The sequence below is a fragment of the Panthera pardus genome, unplaced genomic scaffold (assembly GCF_024362965.1).
Source record: "Panthera pardus isolate Hobbes unplaced genomic scaffold, ASM2436296v1 HiC_scaffold_17, whole genome shotgun sequence".
Lineage (NCBI taxonomy): Eukaryota > Metazoa > Chordata > Mammalia > Carnivora > Felidae > Panthera > Panthera pardus.
The window spans coordinates 9319735-9332127 of record NW_026526732.1 but is presented as its reverse complement, the minus strand read 5'-3'; the positions used below and the strand labels follow the sequence as shown (position 1 = coordinate 9332127).

The 12393-nt window shown below is 45.5% G+C and overlaps 1 protein-coding gene across 1 annotated transcript in view; it reads left to right on the top strand.

Moving 5' to 3' along the window:
• TMEM181 (transmembrane protein 181) overlaps positions 1-12393 on the top strand; it is a 74439-nt gene that overhangs the window by 44518 nt on the left and 17528 nt on the right. The window contains exons 5-6 of the mRNA XM_019412684.2: positions 18-139; positions 3338-3448. Coding sequence (XP_019268229.1) covers positions 18-139; positions 3338-3448 — 233 coding nt within the window. The remainder of the gene's footprint in view (positions 1-17; positions 140-3337; positions 3449-12393) is intronic.

Below are 12393 nucleotides of genomic sequence, written 5' to 3'. Positions count from 1 at the left end.
CTTTCTTTCTTTTGTAGAAACATCTATTCAGACAAGCTTTCTCATGACTGTTAAAGTTGATGGTGTAGCTCAAGATGGAACCACCATGTTCATTCATAACAAAGTTCACAATCGGACAAGGACCCTCACCTGTGCAGGGGTGAGTGCATTTGATTGGTCAGTGATTATTCATCATGCTGCACTATTACATATGTGCTCTCTGAAGTAAAAGCATTGAGTCATACCAATGGGGTGTGGAAAACGCACCTAACTTTATACATTGATACCCTTAGAAATTCTTACAAACTTACACACATGTACACATGATACGTGAACCCACATATGATGCCTGGTGTCTACAGGTGACTCTTTACGGGCTGCTTGTCATCTCTGAAGTCTGCCGTTGTTCGTGGTCATTCCGAATTGCCGGGGTCTCGGGCGTCAGCCCTGTGATGAACACCCTGATCCACCTGTGGGGGCTGAGGCCCAGGCCCCTTAGGAAGAGCAGCCTGCTTGCTTGAGTGTCTACTTTCGGACGTACTGTGTGGTTATGGGTTAGGAAACCTGGTGGTCCAAAGTGAGAAAGGAACCCTCACTCTCGATTATTTTTTGGCACCATATTCTGTTGGAATCCCAAGAATCAGAGCCAGAACCCCTCTGTATAGAGCTGGGAAGCTCCCTAGGACTCAGCAGGTGGCCTGGAGAACATGGGGAACATCAGAAAAGAGAATGCATTGGAGTGTAGGGTTAGGAAAGTGGTTTCCCCAACAGGCCTCATGCCTGGCTTTCCATGCAGTCAGGTTTCATTGAGTCCCCAGAGCAGGCCCACGGAGCAGGCACTTGTACCAGAGCCCCAAATTATGTAAGAAACTGAGGCTCTGAAAGGTCAGAGTACTTGCCTGAGGTGACACTAGTGACGGAGGGGGGGGGGCCAGGATTTCAGCTCGTGGTTTGTTATTGTGCAGCGTGTATCCTTAGCAACCACGCACCGCCCGGTTGAGAAGAGTGAAGAGCAGGACTGTTTGTCCTGGCAGGAAAGGATTCAGATGGCAGGGCTCCTGTTGGATGGCTGGCCCCTGTCTGTGGTTCCCTGGCCCGCATCTATGGTTCCTCCCTGCCAGGGCCTGCTCCCTGGGACCGCGTGGCAGCTCTGCCCGCTGGGTCGGCCTCATGGGCCTGGCAGGTGCTGCTCCGGAAACACAAGTGACCAGACCCTTGTTCTGCCTCCTCTGTAATCACCCATGGAGCAGGGCTGGGCCGGCCTGTAACGTGTTCTCCTTGACTGCAGGGTGGGGTTACGCCTTCCCTGACCGTCCTCATAAAGTGGCGAGGATCAAGTCGAATATCATATGTGAGCGCCTGCGTGTCGGTGCCCATGGGGGCCCTGCACCTGCCGTGTCTGTGTCCAGTAGGTGCTGTGTTAGCTCCCAGTACACAGGAGGGATGATGGATGCGGGGTCTGAAAGGGCCTCTGCTCAGGCCGCGGCCCTGCCTCCACCCCCGGGCAGGCTGGAGTCCGCCCTCAGCTGGCCTTGCTCTTTCTCGTACCGAGCAGGCGGTCAGTGACTTCGTCCTAAGGCTGGTGTGACTAATCTTTCTGGTTTGCGAGGACTGAGGAGTTCCCAGGACGGGGGACTTTCCCTTTGAAACTGGGGAAGGTGTCAGGCCAACTAGGAAGACTCGGGCACCTTGTATAGTGCCAGGCCGCCTGCGAGGCTGCTTGCCTGCACTGCTGTGGCACTGCCCGCCACACTGTGCACCTTGACAGTGGCCCTTTGTGCCTCGCCGCAGTGTCTCCCCTCTCCTGTCGGTGGCCCTACTTCAGTTTACGCTGTGTCGCCTTGGGGACTTCTCTCTTCTGTTCTGTCTGTGCAGGTCCCACCCTAGCTCTCCCAGGAGCATTGCCCTGACTTAAAAAAAGATGGGATTTTTTATGTTGTAGAGATATCAACCACCCTTTACGCTGCCTTTGTTTTGATGTGAAGAGAAAACGCTGTCTGCCTCGGGTAGCAAGTGGTCCGCACCGGGCGGGTGACAGGCTGCTGTGCTTTCATCAAGTGATCGCACAAGCACATCGTAATCGGTGCTCGAACCACGGCTTGAACTCAGACCCCCTCCCCTCCCTCCCAGATCATCAGGTGGACTCACTACAGCTTTTTTAAACCTGAAGATATGTACAGCCTGAGGTATAACTGTGTTGTTAATGTAAACGTCCCCTGAAAGTCCAGATTTGTAAGAAGTGGTCACCTGTGCTACATGAATACCTTCACGAGTGCGATCCTCTCCATTCCTGATCACACCCAGGACTTAGCTGCCCCTCTTTCCATACGTCCTCCTGTGACCTGACTTTGAGGAACAAAAGGTGGATTTGGGTTTGCTGAGACCAGGGAAGGCATGCACACCACCTTCTTCTGACTTCTTCCCTGGCCCTGAGGTCAGCACCCCTGCCTTCAGATTGTCCTCGTATCTTTTGAAGGCTTCTTACAAACACCCAGATCTGTTTTCCTACCCTGACCTCAGACATTCCTAGCTCGGGGAGCCTCTGATCAGTGGTAGGGGTGACTGCCCTGTTCAAAGCCACAGCCGTCACAGGTGCCACCCAGAGACTGGGCTGTCAGACACGGAGAGAACTTCTGAGGGGGTGTGCCAGGCGGCGTGGCTGTGCCAAGGTCACTGCCTGCCTGGCCACCGAGTAAACATCCCCATCCGGAGTGAGGGCTCCACCACCCCCAGTGAATAGAGGGGAGCCGGTTCCTAATTGTACAAGACAGAAGATGGGGCTCTTGGCCGACAGATGAGCACACACACCTGTGTGATCACACTAGCCATTGTTCCCACAGCCTTTGTCTTAGGTGTGGGCCTGACCTCCTAACAGAGACTACAGGGGCTCTGCGTAGGAAGGACCAGACATTGGGGCGAGGGGGCATGCAGTCCACTCTGTATATTGTGCAGCAGCTGTGGGAGTGAGCAGGGAGGAGAGTGAGGGTGGGGGGTCTGATTTGTTGTGTCTTGGCTTACACCACCCCCCACCCCACCCTATTGTATTTGTGTGAACGTCAGGTTTGCATTGTGTAGTTACCTTTTTTATGCGGGTGACACTGTTCTGAATCATCCAAAGTAGAAAGATTCTAATGATTATAAACCATATATTTGTTTGTTTCCAAAAATACCCATTTGGTTCTTTTCTTTCTAAGAATTGTTTTTGGCTGATGTCTGAATTTTTCTGGGCTCTGGCAAGTTCCCTGGAGGTGGTTCATTGTGCTCCTGTGTCGTTGTCGTGTGTTACTTCATGGGTCAATTGCTGGGGGAGCCGACCTTGCTTGCTTTAAAAACACAGCTCTTCCTTGTGTCTTTGCAGAAGTGTGCAGAAATTATTGTGGCTCACCTCGGCTACTTGAATTACACTCAGTATACCGTGACTGTGGGATTCGAACACCTGACGCTAGCCATCAAGGAAATGAACTTTACAGTAAGTATGCCAGCTGCCCTCAGTGTCTCCGTGGCTTGTTTAGTTCCCAGCCTTCTGCCAAATGATTGAAATAAATGTCAGCTTTGAAATCCTGTTATTTGGGACAAGGGCAGACACGCACAGTTTTTAAAAACTATAGAGAAACCATAATTTCTTAAATATACGGAACCAAGAATAGCTTAAAGTAACAACATGAAGTTAGAAAGCCTTTGTGGTGTTTTGAGATTCAGAACAGAGAGAATAGAGAGTAGCCTTCCAGTTGGAAGGTCAGGAAGAGGTTGTCAGGTGCACCCTCCTGGTAGCCGAACACATGGGACCCCCTTCACCTTGCTTGTGGTCTGCCCTCGGGTTCCGCTGGGACCTGTGGTGAGGCTCGGGCACTGCTCTCACAGGGCCCACCCGGTGTGCAGCTTGCAGGGTTAGACTTCCCGGTCTTGTGCCCTGCTGGAATCAACCTCTTTGTTCCTTCCGTTCGTTTGTTCCACGGTATAACCAGCACAGTGACCAGGAGTATGGCTTTGAGCTGGTTTAGATCCTGGCACCATGAGCAGGTTCTGTTTCCTCTGTTTCTTATCTGTAAACTAGCTGCCTCACAAAGCCTGTGGATCAAATGAAGGTGGTAATGGGTTCCTTTTGAAAAGCAGCCTTTTATTGAGCCAGACCTCACATCCCCTAGAAGCAGCCTGGGGGCAGCCACTCCCCATTCCTCCCTCCCCCGTCCCTGAGGGACTGAGAAGTCACTCACCTTCTTTCTGTCTCTGTGGATTAGCCTGTCGGGGACATTTCATGTGACTGGATTCTTACCATGTGTGGTCTTTTGTGACTGACTTCTCTCCTGAAGCATAGTATTTTCAAGAGTTCATCTGTGCTCTTGAGGATGTCAGCACTTCATCCTCTCTCTGCTGCGTGACGGTTCACTGTGTGGGTGGACTGCATCTTGTGTGTCTGCTCATTGCTTGATGGGCATTTGGGATATTTCCATTTGGGGCTTTTATGAATAATGCTGCTGTGAGCGTTCATGTGAGGGCTTTTATGTGGACTGACGGGCACCCTCTCCTGAGAGGTTTGACGTGTAGGCCCTCTTCTGCGGTCTTGACATGCACGGCCTCACCCGCCCCACCTCTGTACTGGTGCCTGTGGTCCCCATTTTCCCGGGGGGCCTCTGGAGGTCAGCCAGGCTCGGAATCATTCATAGTGCCTGTTCATCGTAGGCACTCAACAGATGGCACCTGTTAGCGTTCATATTACTTATTTTTTCACTTTCTGTCTCCAGACTACCTCGAAGTGACTTTTATTCTGTACCTATGTGATAGCTTTGCAGATATTTAAAAATGTTGTCTCGGTCCCTCTGGGGTTCTTCCTTGACATGGCCCTCGGGTGGCTTCTGTGCCCCTCGGGCTCCTGGGTTTCCTTTCTGTGGCTGCCCGTGTCAGCCTGGCCGAGGGGACGGCTGCTTGTCAGGCAGAAGGAGTAGGTGGCCCTCCAGGTGCTGCTGGAACCAGACAGCTGGCTCCTCTGGCAGCCTCCTCACCTGTCGGCTTGTGTGCTGCCTGCTGGTAAGGACTCCTTGGACTTTTTCCACCGTAACTGCTGTTGAGTCTGGCCTTTTTCATTCTCTGCTTCTTTGGTTGGTTTGTAACAATTCTTAGACTCTGCTCAGAGCTTAACACTTTGCTCTTGAATTTCTTTTCAGCAGCTTTGACTTCTTGGTCTAGCCTCTCCTGATCTTTTGAGTTTGAATCTGGATTCTGTTCTTTGTCGTATGAAGATTTCCTAGAGCTTTGTCCTCAGAAAGTCTGGCCAGCATTCTGCCTGTGTCCTCAAGTTCACAGGGTCTGAGACAGATGCCCCAAGCTCAGCCTTGCTGATCCTGTCCTGTGCTAATCATCTGTGCTTTAGACTTTGCTATTTCAGAATTACCTGGAATCAAGAATGCAGAAAACAAAGAGCATCATGTTTCTCAGATAGGGGACCTCTCCTTTTCATCTTTATAGGAGCATCACCCCCTGAAGGCCTTTACCAAAGTTCTCAGCAGCTCTCCCCCAGGCTTAGTTCACCCTGACCCTGTTACATGGGTTTGGACTCTTCTTTTGTTTGTTTTTGATTGAGGTTCTCTCCTTTCATCTTTTGTATCTATTTTATTTTCTCTGGGACTTCTTCCCAAATAATTTGATACATATCTCAGATAAACTTGGTACATGTCATTCCACTGTTGCTAAAGAAGGCAGGTGATGTGATCTCACTGGGGGAGTCAATGAGGAAGTTGCCGTCAGAACAGCTCACCTTGAATGCCAATAGGCAGAGCTTTGTTTTGGGTGGCGCTCTTCAGGAAGTCCAGAATGCTAATACATAAGACCCTTGGGATTTGTGAGGGATGTCACCTAAAAGTTTTCTACATTTTTGTACATTTCTGTATTCCCAGTACCCAACAGTGTGCCTGGAAACAGTTAAGCTTGAAATAAATATATCTGGGTTGAATTGAAGGATAACACCATAGCACTTCACAAATTAAGAAATTCAGATGGCCAGCGGACTTCGGTTTTTATCCTTGCTTATAAACCCAAGGGTCAGAGAATTCAGAAAGAAATGTCTTTTTTTAAAATTTTTTGAATGTTTGTTTATTTTTGAGAGAGAGAGAGAGAGAGAGAGCATGGGAGGGGCAGAGAGAGAGGGAGACACAGAACTTGAAGCAGGCTACAGGCTCTGAGCTGTTATCACAGAGCCTGACATGGGGCTCAAACTCACAAACTGAAATCATGACCTGAGCCGAAGTCGGATGCCTAACCAACTGAGCCACCCATGTGCCCCTAGAAATGTCTTATTTTAACCTGGAAAGTGGTGAAAATACCCACAAGAAAAATAACATCTAAGGTCAGTGAGATGCAAGGACATACATTCTCTCGTACAGTTTAATGGTGTAAATTGATTTCAGTGTTGGGGGCAGCTAGGTGGTGTAGCAAAGCCTTTATGTGCATGTTCTTTTTTAACCATAGTAATTCTACTTCTGTGAATTTATTCTAAGGAAATAATTAGAAATGTACACAAAGATTTCTGTTTTTCGTAGCAGGAAGTTGTGGGTAATCTGTATTTCAGTAGAGTTCTGGTTAAATAAATAGATTAGTTTTTCTGTAGCTGTTAAAATAATGAACTAGTCACAAAATATATTAAATACCACAAACTGCTATTGATTTAAAAAAGGAAAAGAAAAAGTGTATGAATTAAAAGTATTGATTAATATTTTTTATTATAGAAAACTCTAGAAAGCTATCTTTGGGTGGTGGGTTTACTGTTTGATTTCTTCTTTTCTTTTTAAAAAAATTTTTTTTTTAACGTTTATTTATTTTTGAGACAGAGAGAGACAGAGCGTGAACAGGGGAGGGGCAGAGAGAGAGGGAGACACAGAATCTGAAACAGGCTCCAGGCTCTGAGCTGTCAGCACAGAGCCTGACGCGGGGCTCGAACTCACAGACCGTGAGATCATGACCTGAGCCGAAGTCAGACGCTTAACCGACTGAGCCACCCAGGCGTCCCTCTTCTTTTCTTTTTTTAAAATATGTTTATTTATCTCTGAGAGAGAGAGAAAGGTGGGGAGGGTGGGGCAGAGAGAGAGGGAGACACAGAATTCAAAGCAGGCTCCAGGTTCCAAGCCATCAGCACAGAGCTCGATGTGGGGCTCAAATTCCTGAACCTTGAGATCATGACCTGAGCTAAAGTTGGATGCTTTACCAGCTGAGCCACCCAGGTGCCCCTGTGTGTGTGTGTGTGTGTGTGTGTGTGTGTGTGTGTGTGTGTTTGTGTGTGTTAATAATGAGCTTTTTATTACCTTTATAATCAGATGTGAAAATTATTTTTTTTAAAAGGCTCCTGAGACAACTGATATTTAAAAGAGGAAGTCCAAGATACCCTCTGGCAATTCACTCTAAGAAGCTTAGTTATTGAAGAGCTACCTCAGTAAATCACAATTTACTGTTATGTCTAAACCTCATACAGAGATGCATTGAGAAATCAGAGAACCTTACCCAAAGTACTTCTGTATCTTTATAAAACTGCTGTTGAAAAATATCCATTATGTTGTGAACACTGATCTAAACCTCCATATAGGATTCCTTTTGACCATTTGTTATAAACTCCTTTTACTAGAGACTGAAAGGTATATAGCTTGTCACATTTCACTTTTGCTATTAGCTGCTGGAAATTTCAGAAATACCAGTTTTATGCTGAATTGTGACAATTACTAATATGCTGATATAGGTTTCTGGTATGATTATTTGCCCTCTTTCTTTACAGTTTTGCCATTTAAAAAACTTTAAAACTTGTTCCTGTCTAATCTGTCTTTTTATTATAAGCTGACTTCATTTCCTTCTCAGAAGTAAACGAAGTGTAACAAATGAAATACATTTAAAAAGTATGTCAGTGATGCTATGATACATGCACCAAATGGCTAACATAACAAAGTCAAAAAGATGCCAAAGCTGGCCAGGCCGCCTAGCAGCCAGAGCTCCTGTGCTCCACTAGTGGAAGTGTAAACTGATACACCAGAAATGCACAAACATCAACCAGAAGACATGCATTTCATTGTTCATGTCTTAGCAACATGGTTCTTAATAGCTCCAAACTGTACCCATTAATAAAAGGAATGCTCATAGTGGCACGTCCTTTCCTGTAATGGAGTATGTATGGCTATGAGGAGGAGTGGTTACAGCTACGTGCAGCCTTAGGGATGACTTTCACAAGCATAATGATGAACACAATAGCACACAGTGTGTGATTCCATTTATATAAGTTATATGAACAGGCAAATGAATCTGTGCCGTTAAATCAGGATTAGTGTTACTCGGGTAGGTTAGTGACTTGAAGGGGCATATGGGAAGGGACTTCTGGGGTGCTGTGATGCTGTTTCTTGATCGGAATGCTGTCCACACTGGTGTGTTCCATTTGTGACAGTTCATTGAGTTGTACACTTAGGGTATGCATACAGGTTTTCATAGGTATGTTACCTTTCAGTAAAAACTTAACAAGATATGTGATTAAAATCAGAACTCAGCAGGTTGGTGCCTGTTTAACCGCCTTCTTTAGACTGTCCTTGCTTCTTTGACAGAATTTGATGTATTATTCTATTCCTGTTGTTTGGTGTTTTCTAGGAAATCTTTGGCATTTGGAGACTTGAGTTCTGTGTTCTCCCTGTGTGGGGTGGTGGCTGTGGCTCTTCCTCAAGAGCTGCAGGACCATGTGGGCATCTTCCCCTGGGCTTCCCCAGTTCTTTCTCATTGATAGAAGTCGTGTTCAGGGTGAAAATTACCCTGGTTGCTACTCCAGCCTACTGGGAGAGAGAATCGTCACGAGGGCAGGCCCCAAGTATTCACATGCTATGTTTTTGGCAGAAGACGTCTGTCCTTAAGCAGACACCTAGATGGTTGATGCCCTTTTCCTGTCTTGCCTGCTGTGTGGGTTTTATCTTCCATCTGGTGTGGTTGTTGAGGCTATGTACCCTTACTTTGAGAAGCTTGATTTCGCTCCTTTCGTTTTCATTCCCATACTCTGTGAACATCTGGTTCATTGATTTCCACTTACATTCATATCTGCTTGAAGTGGAGTGGCAGTCCTTCCATCTCTGCTTCTTCTATCAGCTGTTCTTCTGAGTACCTCTTGCCCACATCCCATTACCATGTTCAAGTCAAGACCACCCTGCAGGCCTTAAGGTATGTGGGAGATAGCGCTTATCTCTGTTGTTTTTTAAAAAGGTTTGTTCTATTGGCCATGCTCTGCATATGCAGTGGAGTGTAGACTTTAGACATGGTGGAGATTGCTTTTACTCACTTGCCTGTCATTTTCTCCTGAGCTTTGTGAACACCTCCACCCGCATCACATCAGCTCCCTGTCTTCAGGGCCAAGCTGGGCATTTTCCCCTCTAATTAAATACCTTCTGGTTGATTCTTGAGCGACACTGCAGCCAGCTGTTCTCATTTCCTTCTTTTTCTTCCTAAGCCACAGCCTTTCACTGGGAGATGAGATGAAAACAACAGCTAATGTTCCCAAGTCCTTCAGTTTTCCATCCAGTGGACACCCTCCAGTTTTCATGTGAATTGAGAGGTCTGGCAGCAGGCAGCACTTTGATAAGCACTGACTGGATTCTTGGATCACTCTTGATATGTTGTTCTAATAGGACATTACAAAAGTTCTTCCCCTCCAGATATTTCTGTGTATAATCTTTTATATTGGTTTTCAAGTGTTGGAAACCTGGGCTGTGAACCAGTTCCATTAGGTTTCTGGGAATACCACCTACCTGAGCAGCCTGTACCCCAATGTGCCCCCACCCCTGTGTGTTCCTGTGGCTTTCCTAGTCAAAGGGCTTGAAGGTTATCAGAGAGTATATGTTCTCTGCCAGAACATTAGCTCATGGAGGCATTTTTCTGATTTTGTTTGTTAGTGTTTCCTGTCTGTACCATATTTGACATCGTATTTGCTTGCATATAGTCAGAATAGGTGCTCAACAAATGTTGAATGGATGAATGGAGAAACTGGACCAAAACTCTCTAGATTCTGATTAGGGAGAAGTGGCCTAGGGCATAAAATGGATACTTGTTCCAAAGTCAGTTTGTGGTATTGCAGGGTGAGCCCAATCTCTGAAAGGACAAAGGCGGCTTTGTGAAGGCCAAAGGACCTTAACACACATGCCAGTGAATGGATTGATGGCTCTGAAGATTTCACAGTAAATGTCTAGAGCCTGAGTGTTTTCTGTTTATTTTCTTTTATTTATTTCCTTTTTAATTTCAAATATACATATTCACACTTAAAAGAAAACACAAAGACAAAACTCCCTAATTCCATAGAATGAGGTCCATGCAGTGGCTGTGGTCCTAATCATGGCACTGGCACAGGCACTGGCCAACTGATTGACAGAATCCCAGTGGGCCTGGCATCACTGGATCCATTGTTTGAGGTGGAGGGGCCAGGGCCATGTTCTCTGAACTTCCTGCATTCTTCTTGGCTCACTTGAAGGAAAAGAAAGACTTTTCGAGCCCTTGGCACAAGTGAATGCCAGACTGAGCCGTGAGGCTGGTCGGTCTCCGAGGAACTCAGCTGCTGCTAGTGAAGGCATCCTCCCAGAGATAAATGCTACGTGAACATGGTTTCCCTGGATCGGGAAGGACAGGGAAAGGTACAGCAGGAGCAAAGGAAGACTGGATTGAGTGCAGTACAGTTTTGAGTATCCACCGTGCATCAGCTGTCAGCCCAGTGCTCGGGGCACAACTGTGAAGCCATAATTTAGTGCCGTCTTTGTTCTACCTCACCTTCCTCCTCTTCCTCCTTCCTCTTAGCTTAGAACTAAAGTGCATGTTTTATGTTTAGTTCTATTTATTGGATAATGCATTGTTTTCTAGTGTTAATTTTGAAAGTGAGTGAGTTTTATACTGTTTTGACAATCTTTAAAACAGAATTTCCCTCCTTCAGTGGGGGTCCATAGTTACTTCCTTTCTGAAGAGTTACAGTCTCCTGAAGGTGAAAAACTTACTTTCTTCACTGTTAACTTTAAATGTATTTTGTGACTTTTTGCCTAACGTTAACACTTTTTCTTTCTCTTCTTGATTATGTCTTAAATCTTTTTTCAGCTAAGATACGTATTGTATTTTTTCTATTTGAATATTCTGTTCACATTGATACCCCCATCAGTGCTCATAATTGCTACTTTCTCATTAACATTGGTTGTTAATTGTTGGTTTTTGTTTGATGGCTTTACTGAAGCATAATTGACATACAAGGTAGTGCACATATTTAAAATATAAGATTTGATCTCTTTAAAAAAAATTTTTTTTTAACGTTTTTATTTATTTTTGAGACAAAGAGAGACAGAGCATGAACGGGGGAGGGGCAGAGAGAGAGAGGGAGACTCAGAATCGGAAGCAGGCTCCAGGCTCTGAGCCATCAGCCCAGAGCCTGACGCGGGGCTCGAACTCATGGACTGCGAGATTGTGACTTGAGCTGAAGTTGGACGCCTAACCGACCTAGCCACCCAGGCGCCCCAGATTGGATCCCTTTTAACATACATACATACCTGGGAAAAAGTCACCAAAATCAAGATAATATGCATACCCCCTCACTTCCTAAAAGTTCCCTCATGTCTCTTCCTCCTCTTACCTTCTGTCCCCTGGCCACCACTGATCTGTTTTCCTTACAGATTCATTTGTATTTTTTTAGAATTTTATATAAACACAATCTTACTTTTCATCCAGCATAATTATTTTGAGATTAATTGATGATGTTGGGTGTATCAGTTCATTCCTTTTTGTTGCTGGGTAATATTCTGGTATGTGGACACAGCAGAATTTCTTCATCCATTCACCCACTAATGGACACTTAGATTGTCTCCAGTTTAGGACTCTTATAAATAAAGCTGCTGTGAACATCGGTGTATAAATCTCTGTATGGACGTGTGCTTTCATTTCTCTTGGATGAATTCCTAGGATCAGAGTGGCTGGGTCATATGGTAGGGGTATGTTTGTTTAAGAAACTGACAGACTTTTTCCAAAGTGGTTATATTGTTTTACATTCTGCTAGCTGTGTATGAGAATGCTCCAGTTGCATCATATCCTCATCAATACTTGGTATGGTTGTGTTTTTAATTTTGGCCATTCTAATAGGTGTATAGTGGTATTGCATTGTGATTTTAATCTGCAGCACTTTGAGAATGTCTTCTAGCTTACGTTTTTCTGGCAAGAAATATGCTGTCCGTATCTTTGACCCCTGTGCTGGTGCTCCTCTCCTCCCCCTCTACCCCCGCTTTTAAAATGTTTCTCTTTTACTGATTTAAACAATTTGATTTTGGTGTTCCTTGGTGTACTTTTCTTCATGTTTTTCTTACTTAGGGTTCATTGAGTTCTTGGATTTGTGATTTCATAGTTTTCATTAAATTTGGAAAAGTTTTGCTCATTACTTCTTCACATATT